This window comes from Protopterus annectens, chromosome 10.part0 (genome assembly GCF_019279795.1).
Source record: "Protopterus annectens isolate FY-2018-M chromosome 10.part0, PAN1.0, whole genome shotgun sequence".
Lineage (NCBI taxonomy): Eukaryota > Metazoa > Chordata > Ceratodontiformes > Protopteridae > Protopterus > Protopterus annectens.
In genome coordinates this window covers 74,624,386-74,641,684 of record NC_056744.1, presented here as the reverse complement: position 1 = coordinate 74,641,684, position 17,299 = coordinate 74,624,386, and the positions used below count along the sequence as shown (strand labels likewise).

General features: G+C 42.2%; 1 protein-coding gene across 1 annotated transcript in view; it reads left to right on the top strand.

Annotated features, from left to right (window-relative positions):
• NUP85 (nucleoporin 85) overlaps positions 1 to 17,299 on the top strand; it is a 1,184,651-nt gene that overhangs the window by 640,758 nt on the left and 526,594 nt on the right. The window contains exons 10-11 of the mRNA XM_044085035.1: positions 8,295 to 8,426; positions 8,658 to 8,764. Of these exons, the coding sequence (XP_043940970.1) occupies positions 8,295 to 8,426; positions 8,658 to 8,764 (239 nt within the window). The remainder of the gene's footprint in view (positions 1 to 8,294; positions 8,427 to 8,657; positions 8,765 to 17,299) is intronic.

Genomic DNA, 17,299 nt, shown 5'->3' with positions numbered 1-17,299 from the left:
TGGTAACTATTGCCCCATAAGCCTGACTAGCCTGGTCTGCAAGGCTATGGAGCGCATCATCATGGAACTCCTTAACAAAGACATTGGGAACCTCCAAACACTTGACCAGACTCAGTTCGGCTTTTTTAAGGGCAGATCATGCCTACTAAACCTGGTTGACTTCTTTGAGACGGTCACCAAGGCCATAGATGAGGGGAAGGTGGTTCACACAGCCTACCTTGACCTCACCAAGGCTTTTGACACCATTCCCCAGTCTGGAATTATAGAAAAATTCACCAGCCTGAACATAAACCCCTACGTCACGAGATGGGTTGCCAACTGGCTTACAGACAGAATTCACATGGTAAGAATAGCGGGCTCCAGGTCCGACTCTAAACCGGTCAGAAGTGGTGTCCCACAAGGCTCGGTCCTGGGACCCCTACTGATGTTCTTCATCTCACATTGCTGCAGTCCTAACACTTGGGTAGTCCGCTGTCCTCGGTCGGCCCGAATATCAAAGTATAAGGCTGACGTCGGTCAAGGCGCATTTGACTGACATCAGGACGTCAGGGTACAAATGCGCATGACCGACGTCATATCCTCAGTCTTTTTTGCCGCATGGTCCGATGCAGAAGCAGCGTTGCAAGTGCCGGTTGGCGTTCTGAAATTGTTCGTGGAGTTTCAGACCGAATCAAAGTTGGCTAAGTACCCGTTGGGAATATTTTAGTTTTTCTTGCCTCAGTGGTTTACCGGATGTCAGAAAAAGTGAATAATTGTATTTCTTGTGGGAAACAGATACCGCATAGAGACTACCATACTTTGTGTATTCCTTGTTTAGGGCCTGAGCACGACGTTGTTGGGTGTTGCTCTTGTGCTAGATTCAATAAGCGCACTATTAAGAGGAGATTAGATTGTGCCAGGTTAGTCTTGAAGCGGTGCAATTATAAAATGCCGCCGGATGCTCCGACGCCCGCTTCTTCGAAGAAGCGCAAGGACAAAGCTGTTAAACCTAGGCTAGAGGAACCATCAGTACTGGACGTCGGTTCTTTAGAGGTGTCGGTGGAGCCGGTGGTTCCACCGGAGGTTTCTTTGGGTTCCCAGGGAGAGACTTTGTTGTTGCAGGATGTGGCCTCTCAGGAGGCAGGCCAGGCTGATGGGGCTTCTCAGGTTACTATACTCCCCTCCCTGCCTAGGGTGGTTAGGCCCTCTCCTTCTGTTTCCAAGGCTTCTCCCAGGGGCAGGCCAGGTTTAGCTTCAGTTGGTGTTACCCCTAGTTCTTCAGGGACTGTGCCCAAGAAGCATATGCTTAAAATGGCAGAAGATTTGATTACTTTGATTAGGGTTCTATGCCCCCTCCTGATAAGAGACCTAGGGTGGAGCCTGAGCTAGGGAGTTTTGAGCAGGCTTCAGATGTTTCAGAGTCTTCGGCTGAAGACTTGCAGGAGTACTCTCCTTATTCTGATTCTGATGTGGATGATTCTACTCCTTCTGCTTCTCCTCCTGAGGATTTTTCTTTTTCAGAAACTCTTCATTCCATGAGGGAGCATTTTAAGTGGGAAGGTCAGGACTTCTCTGATTCCAGGAAAAGGCTTAGGGAATTTTTGTTTTTACCCCAGCATAGGCCTTTGGCTATACCTCCTGTTTTGGATGTAGTGGAAGATGTTTTTACAGAGGCTTCTCTTAATCCTGATTCTTTGCCTCCTGCTCCTGTTAAACCGGATAGGTATTACAGGGTGTCTGAAGCTCAGAGGGGCTGGGAGGGTGGCCTAATGGTTAAGGTGTTTGCCTTGCAAGCACAAGGTGCAGGGTTTGAGTCTCACAAGGGACAATTGGCTAAGCTTAAAATGGCTTGCAAGGGCAGTTAGCTTAGTACTAATCTATGAATCTATGAATCTATAAGTATCTTTTTAAGAGTCCTAGGGCAGACCCAGAAACTGTTAGCCAGGGGCCTAAAGGTGTTAAGGCTTCTGTTGTAAAGAATCCGGTTCCTGCAGACAAAGAGGCCAGGGCCTTGGATAGATGGGGAAAGAAAGTTTATACTTATTCCACTCTTGCTATGAGGGCTTTGAATTGCCAGTTTCACATGTTGAAATACCAAAACTATCTCCTTTCACAATTGAAGTCTAAGGTTGATGCTCTGGCAGAAGGTATTGATTGTAAAGAGTTGCAAGATTTAGTACATGTTTCTGAACAGGTGGGTAAGCATTCTTTGCAATGTGGTTTTGATGCTGTACAGGCCTCGTCTAGGGTGGCTGCCACTGGGTCAGTTCTTCGCAGGCACGCCTGGCTGAGGGATCAGAATTTGTCTGACCATGTTAAAACAAGGATTTTAGATGCTCTTTTGCAGTACACAGGCAGTTGCGTTATTATTTGGACAGAACTAAAGGGTTCAGGCAGTCTCAGCAGTTGTTTGTTTCTTTTGCTTTGAGTTCTCAGGGCAAGCCTGTGTCAAAACAAACTATTTCTAAGTGGATTGGGTTTTGCATTGCTTTCTGTTATTCCCATCATGGCAAGGAGATTCCAGCTGGGATTAGGCCTCATTCCACTAGGGCTACTGCCACTTCAACAGCTTTTTAAGGGAGTGGCAACCAAGGATATTTTGGAGGCAGCTACTTGGAGTTCAGTGCATACTTTCTCTAGGCATTATCACCTGCCACTTTACTCTAAATCCAGGGCTGGTTTTGCCACTGCTGTTTTGCAGGGCATTTTGGCAGCTCCTGCTTCCTTGTAGTTTAGCCATCCTCCCTTACCTCTGCTTTGGGATTCTACCCAAGTGTTAGGACTGCAGCAATGTGAGATGAAGAACATAGTACAGTTTTGTACCTACCATAAATGTAGATGTTCAAGATCCACATTGCTGCAGTCCTCCACTTCCTCCTTCCCTCTGTAGTTTGAGGTGGTTGTGTGGGTTGGGTTGTACATATTGTGTATATTGTATATATTGTACATATGATTAGTGCAAGGGTGGTTGGTTGGTTGTTTGCTGTCTTTTGGTTTTGACCTTTATTTTTAGGGTCTTCTGACATCTGTGGGCAAGAAAAGACTGAGGATATGACGTCGGTCATGCGCATTTGTACCCTGACGTCCTGATGTCAGTCAAATGCGCCTTGACCGACGTCAGCCTTATACTTTGATATTCGGGCCGACCGAGGACAGCGGACTACCCAAGTGTTAGGACTGCAGCAATGTGGATCTTCGAACATCTACATTTATGGTAGGTACAAAACTGTACTTTCGGCATATACTTCTTAGAAGTACAGGCAAACACAGGAGGACTATGGCTAACCAAGTTCGCCGATGACTGCAAACTGGGAGCCATAATTGATTCTCCAGCTGACGCAGACATTCTCCAAAAGGGCCTTAGTGAGACGGACACCTGGTGTCCAAGTCATGGTCTCAAGCTAAATGCCAAAAAATGCATAGTCATCCTGTTTGGGAAAAACAAAGCACCCATGAATTACCACATAGGTGACAACCCCCTTAATACAGAAGAGGTAATAAGAGATCTGGGGACCCAGGTAGATAGTAATCTCTCCTTTGACGATCATATTGCCAAAGTAGTTAGAAAATCCTTCTATGTAGCCCTTCTAATTACAAAAGGGTTCACATCTAGAAATAGAGTTTATAGTGCCCTTCTACTCGTCACTCATTAGACCCATCATAGAGTACACCAATAAACTGAAGGATATTCTCAACTTGTAAACAAAAGACCAAACCAGCTCCAAGAGTTCCAAGAGTTTTTGAAATTTACTTATAAAATACATGATGAAGGTTGCGATTTTTTTGGATATACTATTGTATAGAGAAAAAGATAAATTTAATTTACGTTCTAATATATATCGGAAAAAGGCTTATTCCATTTCTTTTTTGCACTTTCAAAGTTGTCATCCTTTTTTTCAAAAAAGGAATGTAGTCAAAGGACAAATGGTTAGACTATCCAGACTCATTAGTGAGGATGACTGTCTAAATATTGAACTATCAAAATTAACAGAAATGTTTAAGGAAAGAGGTTACCCGAACGACATTTTGATTAATATAAGAGGTGAGATAGAGGTGAAGAGACATACTGTCTTCAAACCTATACTTAAGGGGGGCCTGGTAAAAGAAATTAGAGAACACATCATCGAAACTGATGACAACAATATTCAGAATACGAGACGGGCTTTGATTCTACCTGACAACGAGGTAGCTGGACATATTAAGAACATTGTTACTGACACTTGGCAAAGTGTTTTTAAAAATGATATAACAAGTATAGTGGGTAAAACACCTGCTTTTACCTACAGTAGGGGTAGGAACCTGAAGGAGATGATGGAAAAGGAACGTATTTTGGAGACTTATAAGAACTCCAGAATGAATAAATGTGGCTTATGTACCATTTGCAAGTATGTTAACAATGGCCCTTATGCAGTAGTTCAAAATTTTAATAGGACGATTAGATGTCCGGACTATTGTAATTCCAACACAAAGATGGTGGTCTATATTGCCACATGTCTCAGTTGTTCCGCATTTTATGTAGGTAAAACTATTAGAAAATTAAGGCTTATGATTTTAGAACATGTAAGGGACATTAAGAACAGAAAAACAGCTAATGCCCTATACATGCATAGTCTGAATTGTATTAATTTAAAAAAAAAAATTTGTTCTTTGTGGTGTATAGAATTCCTTTTGATGACAAAGGTGGTGACACTAAGACCTTATTGGAGGTCAAAGAATGTTTATGGCAGCTTAGACTTGGCACTTCTAAACCATCAGGGATTAACGACCACATTTCATTGTCCAGTATTTTAAAATATAGGTTTCATTGTATGTGAATGGATATTTCTATAGCGATTTATTCAATTGACAGTTTAGATATGTTTTATTTATTTTCATTTTTATTTCATTATTATTAACATTCACTCATTTAGAAATATGGGCTACAACTGTTCTATACATTTGTAGAATTCATTTGCAACATTTGCACATGTATATATTAGTGCATTGTTTATTTAACATATTGGTAGAGACTTATTTATATATGTAAGTGTGTTATAGTATTACTTTTTACGTTAATTAGGATTCACAAATTAACCAAATTATTTAGTTTGGTCATAGTGTTTGGGTTGTGATTGGTTTTAATTTGGGGGCGGGTGATTTGAGTTTGTTTAAAAGTCGGAACCTGAGGTAGGTTCTATTACTCTGATGATGCCTGATTGTCTTTTTACGGGTGAAAGCGCTAAGTCACTATATTTTTACCTGTTGTCTATGGTTTTTACATTCTGTTGCTTCGTTCGTTTGGCCCATCATAGAGTACAGTGCCCCATTTGGGATGTACCTCACAAGACACTTCCAACAGCTGGAAAGCCCATAAAAGTACCTCACCAAGAGGATTACTGGCCTCAAACATATGTCCTATGCAGCCTGACTGGAAAAACTCCGGCTGTACTCGGTGGCATATCGCTTACTCAGAGGTGATCTTTGCCTGACTTACAAAGCCATGTCCAACTCAGAATTGATGGACATGCTCCATCTAAAGAAATCCAAGTCACTGCGAGCCACTCACTCTAGTGAGCTAAACCTCGCCACAACAATAAATAGAACATGGTGGAGGGATAGATTCCTGTCACAGAGACTCCCCATGCTTTGGAACAAAATTCCTAATTACATTAAGCAGAGCCCCTCACTAACACTCTTCAAGAGAAACCTTGACGAGTGGATGGGTAACAGAAAATGCACCCCTGGGATCACTTCATTGGCTGTTCATGACAGAGGCTCAGTTAATTAATCAATGGGACGGCGAAAGCTGACACACTCTGGTTAGGCTTATAAATGCCCTCGGGCAGATAGCCTAGTACCTACCTATGAACCTAGGGCATTTTTAACTTAAGTGAATTATAAGTGTTGTTGATTAAGTAATTTAGTTATGAATATGAAAGGATATTTAAAGACAGATGTGTGGTCAAATTTGATTATCTGAAGAGGTTTTTGATACAGATGAAAATGCGGTGATGTTGAGCATTAATAAAGTATTGTTTTGTTGTGTGGCATTCAGTAATATTCGTGGTTGTTTTTTCCTGGTGGTGGACTGCTTGGAAATTATCTGGACTCCATACTCTGCTTTTTTTTTTTTTTTTTGGCACTAGTAATCTTCCTTGCCGTTGGTTCGTTTCTGAATATGGACTAATAAGTTTTCTTATCTTTAGTGAATGGGCATGCCTTCGCTGAAGGTTGGGAGTCGGGCCGGAAACTCGGCACCATAAAAATCTACTGCCAGTCATTAGCGGATCGGAGTTCTGCTCTGGCGATCCCTAACCGGGAAAAGACAAACAAAAGTGAGACCGTATTTAGCTTTGTTTCTTTGCTTACTCTGAGCTTGTAGGCTAGTGTTTCTTTTGTTTCTGGACCAAGACTTCCAGGCTTTCTGTGTATTTCGTGATTTGCTTTGATTCTATGGATAACCATGAAGCAGGGTTTACTTTAACTGACTTGGATCTAGTGGCAGCTAATGTGTCAAGGATGTTTAGGAGAATTTTGTTAAATTCTGATTCAGCATCATCTAAAGGGAGAGTCGTGAGTGATTCCCAGCTATACATTTTTAGTGTGTTAATGTTTTTCTTCTCACACGCCTAAGGTAGTGGAATTCATGGGTTGTTGATATGACATTTGACTGCATAGATAAGTAGATGGTCACTTAAGCTATCTGGCGAAATGCTGTAAAGAAAGATTATTTTCAGGAGAGGATGTTAATATCTGTTCTGGGGTGGACTGTCCGGTAGTGGTTTTGCTGTACCTTGTCGGAGCAGTGATGAGTTGGGTGAACTTATAGAGATGGATATTATTATAGGAACATAGAAAGTTACTTGACCCTGAGGTTCTTACAAGCCTAGCCAAGAATTTAGCCCTTGTTCCAACAGGTCAGCACCTGATGCCCCTGTCCAGTAGGGACATAGGTGGATTCCCAGGGGTGTATTTATTGTTCCCTGTCCAGTTATCCAGGTTGCACTTTCCAAGGGTTAATGAGGTACTCTGCTTGACATGCAGAGGGAGTCTATTCCACAAAAGGGGGAGTCTCTGGGATACAAATCTGTCCCACCAACAAGTCCTACTGATGCCACAGACCACTTTGAGTTTGTGCATGCAGGTTACCCGAGTGAAGCTTAACGTTCAGATATGCAGCAGTCTCATCAAGGCGAGGTCTGAGACTGCTTTGTATTCCAGACAGAGGTCACCTCTGAGGAGTCTGTATGAGACTGAATAGAGGGACAGGGCTTTTAGCCTATCTGTGTAGGGTAGATGCTTGAGGCTCTGGATTCTCCTGGTGAAGAACCTCTGTGATGTCTCCAGCTGATGCATGTGCTTTGTGAGGTACATGCCGAAAGGGGCATTGTGCTAAATATTGGGACTTATAAGGGAAGAATACAGAGATGTTATGACCTCCTTGTCCCTGGATGAGATACCCTTACTAATGAGGTGGGCCATGTAGAAAGCTTTCTGTACAACTGAGGCAATAAAGTCAGTTTAATGCTTTCGGAATGTATTGTTTGCCAATATATACTGAGGTCACTGAAATTTTGGAGGAGATCCAGCACAGGATGGCTTTCACTATGGTGATGATAATACCATGCTGAATGTAGCTGCTGTTGTTACTGTTTTGTGACTGTCAGCCCTGCTCAAAAGGCTGTCAGAGTTTCAGAATTTGAGAAACTAGAAATGTTACCAGAGAAAAGAGAGATCTCAAGAATGTTTTTGAAAAAAGTTGCCACTGTATCAGCTTTTTTCTAGTCCGGTCTAATCTTGTAATACTGTAACCTGGTGGTAATATTTATTTGAGTGAGTGTGTTCAATATGAATTGCACAAAAAAAGTAATGTAGAGTGGCTTCCACTGCTTGCTTTTCTTCATGTTTGTGGGAAAAATACTGATGATGAATGGTATTCATAAATATATTTGTTTTTAGAAAGTGTTGCGTGGCTTTTTCTCTAATAAATACTGCAATTTTAAACATATTTTGATGATCACTGTCTTGTTTGCATTTTGAATTCTGTGTAGAACACCAACTGATTTGGTTGTTTAGTAGTTGGTCAGTATTATTTCTCAGCTAGAAAGGAAAGCATATGAGACTAACAGGTAGTCTGTTTCCTTTCTTTCATTTTCCCATAGATTTTGTATTTAACATGAAGTTATGAACAGGACATACCTTTTGAAAAAATGGGTGAATTTAAAATATCGGCAGAATTATAAAGTTCAGAAAAATGTTTGAGATGCAAGCACAAATTTGAATGTTTGTGGCCTTGTGCCTGATATGAGCGAGTAACATTTATTTGTCCCATCTAGATCCTGCTCGGTGATGAGGACAGTTTGCTGGAACAAAAGGAGATTCTTACAACCTGGTACCACTTTATGATTTCCCGTCTGCTATACTCTCATCCAACTGTGAAACCCACTGAGCTACTTTGCTATGCCCAGGTATACAGCTCTGTGTTTTTCCATGTCATATGAGCCAGTGTGTATCAGCACTTTGGATGCTGCTTTGCAGATTCATAGGCTGTGTTGGAAAAGTTGACCTAGAATTGCACTTTGCATGTACTTTATTTCATTGTTTGTGATGCACTAGTCTGCGGTCTTTACAGTTTGTTGTGGGTGGAGCTGAACTAGCATTTTTTTTTAACTTTCTTTTTTTGTTTGTTTGCATTGTAGTCTAGTCTGGATATTTTTCTGGGAAGAGAGAGCGCTGCTGAATCTCTGGATAACATATTAATGGCGGCGTTTGAGCTTGATGTTCATCAAGTGATTAAGGACTGCAGGTAGGACTGTCCAGCCATGTAATTCATATGCTTTTAACTTGCTATAGATAACAATGTACTATATAGATTTATTCAGTGATTGCTTGAATAAATGAAGGAGAAGCATATGTACCAATAATCAACCCCATTCCTGACCGTCAACACATTTTTTTCTCCATCACCTGGGTGGGAATCAGCTGAGTGAGGCCATCATTTAAGCAGCCATTAGGGTGCTTCTTTATTTTATTTATTTATTTTTTTTGCTTTGCACCCAGTCTGCAAATGGCAGGGAGTGATGTACAATGGGCTGAATGTGAAGGTTGTCCCCTGACTTCTGTAAAGGGGTGTTTCCTCCAAGTATTCTTCCCCTCCCCTGTGAAACATGAGCAGTGGTTTCCTAGGTGTCCACCAGTGAAGTCTCACCAATACTCTGTGCCCTCGAGTATGCACAACTCTCCTCACTCCCCAGGAGAGGCAAGTTGGCCATACCATTTCACTCTTCCACCACCTTACCTGACCCCTCCTGTGCCAGGGCTTTTTATCAAACCTGGTAGAGTGATTTATATTAAGAATTGCTTATCTGTATGCCACAGAGGCAGGCTAGCTTTTTTCTAGAGAAGACTACTCTAGTGTATTATTGCTTAATGTATATAGGTGGTTCCTCATACTCAAGTTTCTAACCTGGAAGAAATGGAAGTACAAGTAAGGTGTTGACAAATTATTGAGTAACCAAGAGTAGCTGTTTCTATCACACATGAATAAAGCTTTCAGATTGACTATGCAAAATAATTTAGATACAGGAATGTCTTTTGTCTTTTACTTTGTCCTTTTTTTTCATGTGCGTCTGCAGTCTGTTTAGGTGGGATGTAGAATTTGATCACTGATGGGCTATCCTCTGTTTATCTTTCCTAATTTCTTTGCTTGTGTATTTACACAATCGACATCTGCATGTTTGCAGTTATGGACATATATGTGAATTTTGGATCATTCAATTAAAATGATGCGTCTTATTTAAACCACAGGCCTGCTGGGGAATTCAGAGATTAATCAGAAGTCTGACTAAGGCCTAATGTGGCCTGTTTGCAGTTCAGTACAACCCCTCCCCCCCCCACAAAAAAAAAACTCTAAGGAAAAACTAGCAAAAATATTTTGTGCAAAATAATGGATCTTAAGAATCTCAATACAAAGTATATCTTGGTGGAGAATGTTTGAAACTTGATAGAAAGTGAGAGAAACCACTTGCTGAATGATAGTTGTTATATTTTTATGTGTTGCCATCCTGATGATTTTTTTTCTGATGGTCAGTGCTCACCAGTTTTCCAGACTTTAGTTTTCATCATTTCCATAGTAAAAATAACAGGCCCTCTTTATCATTATTAAAGAAGGCTTAAATATTAATGACAGAAGTGTAAAAAAGACAAAAAAATCTTTCTTTTGAAGATTTATTTCTAATTTTCACAACATTTTCAGTCTCACTTTAGCAAAGTATTGCTTGTTTTTTTTTTTTTTATAAATGTGTTTGCATCTTAACTTTGTAGGCTAATTGTTTCATATGGTCTTCTTTTTGCCATAGTCAGTGCCATAAATTTAAAACTGTTAAATACAAACTACATTAGTGGGATGCAGTTACAGCTAACAGTAAAATAAGGCTAGAGAGTATATGTATTCACTGATTTGATGCAGTTGCATATTACTGTGTTAGGTAGATGTTCTTTGTAAGGATTGCTGTTGCAGTATAATTCCTAATACATAGAAGTTTGATGCAGATGGACCACAGTCTTTTCGGTAGGACTTCTTTAGCATTGGACATTCCCACTGTAGATCTGATCTTCTCCCCCTTGTTGAGAACACCATCAGGATATACCGATGTAAAGGAAGTACAGCCCATATGTCTTATCTTGCCACAAGAAGTGTAGTACTGCTGATGTTCTTCATCTCACATTGCTGCAGTCCTTACACTTGGGTAGTCCGCTGTCCTCGGTCGGCCCGAATATCAAAGTATTAGGCTGACGTCAGTCAAGGCGCGTAAGACTGACATCAGGACGTCAGGGTACAAATGCGCATGACCGACGTCATATCCTCAGTCTTTTTTGCCGCATGGTCCGATGCAGAAGCAGCGTTGCAAGTGCCGTTCGGCGTTCTGAAATTTTTCGAATTCGGAGTTTCAGACCGAGTCAAAGTTGGCTAAGTACCCTGGGAATATTTTAGTTTTCTTGCCTCAGTGGTTTACCGGATGTCAGAAAAAGTGAATAACTGTATTTCTTGTGGGAAACAGATACCGCATAGAGATTATCATACTTTGTGTATTCCTTGTTTGGGGCCTGAGCACGACGTTGTTGGGTGTCGCTTTTGTGCTAGGTTCAATAAGCGCACTATTAGCGAAGGTTAGATTGTGCCAGGTTGGTCTTTGGGAAGCGGTGCAATTATAACATGCCGTCGGATGCTAAGACAAGGCAGCTAAGCCCGGCAAGAAGAGTCGTCCGTGACGCCGGTTCTTTAGAGGCGTCAGTGGAACCGGTGGTTCCGGAGGCTTCTCTGGAGTCCCAGGGGGAGACTTTGTTATTGCAGGATGTGGCCTCTCAGGAGGCAGGTCAGGCTGAAGGGGCTTCTCAGGTTACTGTACTCCCCTCCCTGCCTAGGGTGGTTAGGCCCTCTCCTTCTGTTTCTAAGGCTTCTCCAAGAGGCAGGCCAGGTTTAGCTTCTGTTGGGGTCACTCCTAGTTCTTCAGGATCTGTGCCCAAGAAGCACATGCTTAAAATGGCAGAAGATTTAATTACTTTGATTAGAGGTTCTTTGCCCCCTCCAGATAAGAGGCCTAGGGTGGAACCAGAGTTGGGGAGTTTTGAGCAGGCTTCAGATGTTTCAGAGTCTTTGGCTGAAGACTTGCAGGAGTACTCTCCTTATTCTGATTCTGATGCAGATGATTCTACTCCTTCTGCTTCTCCTCCAGAGGATTTTTCTTTTTCAGAGACTCTTCATTCTATGAGGGAACATTTTAAGTGGGAAGGTCAGGACTTCTCTGATTCCAGGAAAAGGCTTAGGGAATTTTTGCTTTTACCCCAGCATAGGCCTTTGGCTATACCTCCTGTTCTGGATGTTGTGGAAGATGTGTTTGCGGAGGCTTCACTTAATCCTGATTCTTTGCCTCCTGCTCCTGTTAAACCGGATAGGTATTATAGGGTGCCTGAGGCTCATAAATATCTTTATAAGAGTCCTAGGGCGGACCCAGAAACTGTTAGTCAGGGACCTAAGGGTGTCAAGGCCTCTGTTGTAAAAGTTCCTCCAGATAAAGAGGCCAGAGCTTTGGATAGATGGGGAAAGAAAGTCTATACTTCTTCCACCTTAGCTATGAGGGCTTTGAATTGCCAGTTTCACATGTTGAAATATCAAAACTATCTTCTTTCTCAACTGAAATCTAAGGTTGATGCTCTGGAAGGCATTGAGTGTAAGGAACTACAAGATTTGGTACATGTCTCTGAACAGGTGGGTAAGCATTCTTTACAATGTGGTTTTGATGCTATACAGGCCTCGTCTAGGGTGGCTGCCACTGGGTCAGTTCTTCGCAGGCACGCCTGGCTGAGGGATCAGAATTTGTCTGAACATGTTAAGACAAGGATTTTGGATGCTCCTTTACAGTCTGATGTGTTGTTTGGTTCACCTGTGGAGTCAGTCTTGAAGAAAATGGAAGACAAGGCTAAGTCTATGCAGACTGTTAAAAGATTTTTTGCAAGTCCAGCCTCCGAAGTTTAGTAGGAATTGGCCTGCTAAGGGGTGGACGTACCCTTCTTATGATTCACAGTCTAGGGGTAGATCTAGACGTGGTAGGGGCAGAGCTCAGAGCTCCTTCAGACCTAGAACAGGGAGTTCTCCTGCACAATCTTCAGGTGAGGGCAGGGGCCAGTCCTTTCGTAAACAGGCCCTTTCAGCTGCCAGATCCTTCTTGTCTGGCAGCACCTTTGGGAGGAAGGTTGGCACTCTTCAAGGAAAATTGGAGTTTGATTACCCAAGACAGATGGGTATTGGATATCATACACCAAGGTTACAGGTTTTATTTCCATACCTTGCCTCCTTTCAAAGGCATGCCAGACGTTCCTCCTCAGCAAAGACTAGAGGCTCACAAACAAATTTCTCTGCTGCTCCAAATAGGGGCCATACAACCGGTCCCTCTGCCAGAAGTGGGCCTAGGATTTTATTCTCGCCTGTTCCTAGTACCAAAGAAGGGGAACACGTGGAGACCAATTTTGGATTTATCTATCCTCAACACTTATCTGGACATTCCCAAGTTCAAAATGTTGACGTTACAGCAGCTTTTACCTCTGCTGGGCAAAGATCACTGGATGGTGACTCTGGATCTCAAGGAGGCTTACCTTCATGTTCCTATCAGGCTAAGTTGCAGGAAGTATCTGCGTTTCGGGCTGGGACTTCTCATTATCAGTTCTCTGCATTGCCCTTTGGCTTATCTACTGCGCCCAGAGTGTTCACAAGGTTCTGGCTCCAGTGATAGCTTTCTTCAGGCTAAGAGGAATACAGATCTATCCTTATTTGGACGATTGCCTGATTCTGGCTCAAGGAAAGGACGAACTTCTTCATCATTTACACTATGTGATAGCAGTGCTAAGATGCCTGGGGTATTCTGTGAACGAAATAAAGTCCAGTCTAGTACCCTCTCAGGACATGTGCTTTCTGGGTGTGAGACTGAATACAGCATCCCAGATGGCCTTTTGACCCCGGACAAACAAAAGAATCTTTCTCTTTACTTCCATCAATTGTCTCATCAGTCCAGGCTGACTGCAAGGACAGTCCTTCAAGCCTTGGGGTTCATGGCATCTTGTATTCTGGTGCTTCCCAATGCCAAACTGCATATGAGGAAGCTACAATGGTATCTCAAAATGTATGGACACAGCACTGCCAAGATATGGACACTGTCATTCAGATAATACCTTGCATTCAAAAGGAATTTTTGTGGTGGGCTCAGGAATGTCACCTAAACAAGGGACTCTCTGTGACCCGGCCAGAGGCGAGTCAGATTCTAACGACAGATGCCTCAGACAAAGCTGGGGAGCTCATCTAAATGGAAAGTGGATACAAGACACGTGGCCTGCCAGACTTCTACATCTACATATCAACTTGAAGGAGATGTTAGCAGTCCAATTTGCATTAATAGCTTTCAAGGATTTACTTCTTCCAGGGCAGGTGTTGATTCTAACAGACAACACAACTGTCATGTGGTACATCAACAAGCAAGGGGAACACATTCTTATCCTCTATGCAGACAAGCAATGATTTTGTGGGAGACTGCTCTCAGTTTACAGCTAAATCTTCAGGCAAGGTTTCTGCCGAGCACAGAACTCCTTAGCAGATGTGTTGAGCAGACAAATTATGGATCCCCACGGTGGAAATTGGATCCTCATGTATTTCAGAAATTGACAGTGTCATGGGGAACTCCAGACATAGATCTGTTCGCTTCTCCACTAAACTACCAGCTGCCAAAGTTTTGCACAAAAGGTTTCATCCCACAGCTTGGAAAGTGGATGCTCTTTCATTCAATTGGAGCAATCTTCATGTGTATGCCTTTCCACCTCTGCCTCTCCTCCCAAAGGTACTTCTGAAGGTCAGACAGGACAAGCCAAAGATGATTTTAATAGCTCCAGATTGGCCTCGACAGCACTGGTACCCACTACTGAGAAGTCTGGGAGCCTCCATGGCCTTTACCTTCGATTCCACACCTGCTGTCTCAGGAGAACAGTCATTTACTCAATGTCAAACTTCACTCTCTTCACCTGACAGCCTGGCATATTTTGTTTTAAACCCTGGAGGGTCTCAGCTTCCACAGCAAGTGTTGAATGTTATTTTGGAGGCCAGAAGGCCTAGTACAAGGAAAGTGTACGCAGATAAATGGAAGAGATTTTTATTTTGGAGTGCAGCAAAGGCATTGGATGTTTCTAAGCCTAATTTAAGTGTGGCTCTTCAATATCTTACTGAGTTACTGGACAAGGGTTTGTCCTTCTCTTCTATTAAGGTTCATGCTGCAGCAATTTCTGCTCACTATGACTGTGACCCACCATTGTTTTCTCATCCTTTGTTTAAGCAATTCCTTAGAGGGGCAAAGAATATAAGACCCCCACGGAGAGCTCCTACTCCTGCTTGGGATCTCAATTTTGTGTTGGAGAAACTCACTCTACAACCTTTTGAGCCTGCAGCTGCTGCTGAGTTGAAATATTTATCATGGAAGACTGCTTTTTTGTTAGCCATTACCTCTGCGAGAAGGGTTTCTGAATTACAGGCCCTTATGGCAGTTGAGCCTTTCTTAATTTTCCATAAGGATAGGGTATCTTTCTAATCCTTCCTTTATGCCTAAAGTGGTTTCTAGTGTGGCTTTAAACCAAACTATTAATTTGCCTACTTTTATGCAAACCCCAAAATAAAGGGGAAAAGATTTTGCACACTTTGGATATACACAGGCAGTTGCGATATTATTTGAGCAGAACTAAAGGGTTCAGGCAGTCTCAGCAGTTATTTGTTTCTTTTGCTTTGGGTTCTCAGGGCAAGCCTGTGTCAAAACAAACTATTTCTAAGTGGATTGGGTTTTGTATTGCTTTCTGTTATTCCCATCATGGTAAGGAGATTCCAGCTGGGATTAGGCCTCATTCCACTAGGGCTACTGCCACTTCTACAGCTTTTTAAGGGGTGGCAACTAAGGATATTTTGGAGGCAGCTACTTGGAGTTCAGTGCATACTTTCTCTAAGCATTATCACCTTCCACTTTACTCTAAATCGAGGGCTGGTTTTGCCACTGCAATTTTACAGGGCATTTTGGCAGCTCCTACTGCTTTATAGGTTTGCCATCCTCCCTTATCTCTGCTTTGGGATTCTACCCAAGTGTAAGGACTGCAGCAATGTGAGATGAAGAACATAGTACAGTTTTGTACCTACCATAAATGTAGATGTTCGAAGATCCACATTGCTGCAGTCCACCCTCCCTCCTTCCCTCTGTAGTTAGAGGCGGTTGTGTGGTTTGGGTTGTACATATTGTGATTATTGTATATTTTGTACAGATGGTTCGTACAAGGGTGGTTGGTTGTTTTTTGCTATCTTTTGGTTTTGACCTTTCTGTTTAGGGTCTTCTGACATCTGGGGCAAGAAAAGACTGAGGATATGACGTCGGTCATGCGCATTTGTACCCTGACGTCCTGATGTCAGTCTTAAGCGCCTTGACCGACGTCAGCCTAATACTTTGATATTCGGGCCGACCGAGGACAGCGGACTACCCAAGTGTAAGGACTGCAGCAATGTGGATCTTCGAACATCTACATTTATGGTAGGTACAAAACTGTACTTTTTGCATATTTTTGAAGTCTTCACGTTTTAAGCAATGACATGGGTACAAATGCATTAATAGAAAAGAAAACAAACTATGATAATGTTTCATTATTTTCACGTATTATATGTGTGTGTTGTCTTTTTAACAATGATCATTCACTCCACCATTGCATAAATTGCTCCCCTTAAATCTAATTCCTCTTGAAAATTATTCTGCATGTATTCTTCCCACAAAACCCATTTATTTCTGTGTAATTTGCTCCTTCCCTTTTTTGAAGATCCCGCCTCAATTTCTTTTATTCCCTTTACAATACTCAGTAACTCAGTCGTAGTTGGTTTAGAGTTTGATTTTCAGTTTCTACTAATTGCTTTTTTGTCAGCCAGTAGCATTAAACGTAGTAAGGCCTTACTCTGTCCAGACAATTCAGATCCTATATTCATAAGATCATAGGAAGTTACTAGGCTATTGACCCGGAGGTCATTTCATCCCAGTGTAATACCATAGATACTCAAGTAAATACCCAGGATTGTATTTTGTAATGACTGCCCATGTCCAGGAAGATTGTGGGTGCTATCCCTGGTAAGAATTTACTGTGCCCCATTCACTCGTCCAGGTTCTTTTTGTACAGCGTCATAGAGGTGCTCTGCTTCACATGAACTGGCAGCCTATTCCAAAGAGACGGCAGTTGCTGGAAGACAAATCTGTCCCCTAAAGCATGTCTTATTCAAGTCACAGGCCATATTTAGGTCCCATGAATGGGTATCTCTAGTCCCGTTTGATTTTCAGATGTGCAGCAACTTCATTAGGTTTGGGTCAGAGATTGTTCTGTAAGCCAGGTCTAAGTCTCCCATAAGAAGTCTCTGCAATACTGAGTATAGTGACAGAGACTTTAGTTGGTCTGTGTAAGGCACATGCTGGAGTCCCTTGATGATGATCTTAGAAAAGTCTGAGGTCTCTCCAGTTGCTGCAGGTACTTTGTATGGTACATGCATGCCGAATGGGGCGTTATACGCAATTATGGGCCGGATTAGCGATGGCTTTGCTAATTAGGTGTGCTATGTAGAAAGCCTTCCTTACTACAGTAGCCACATGGTGGTCAAAGTTAAGGTCTCAGTTTACTTACTATCACAGATTTCTTACCACGTTGTAGGTGCATAGGGTATTATTATTAAATTGATAGTGTGAAGGGACATTGTTTTTACCAAAGGGAATGATGATGCATTTATTTTGCATTT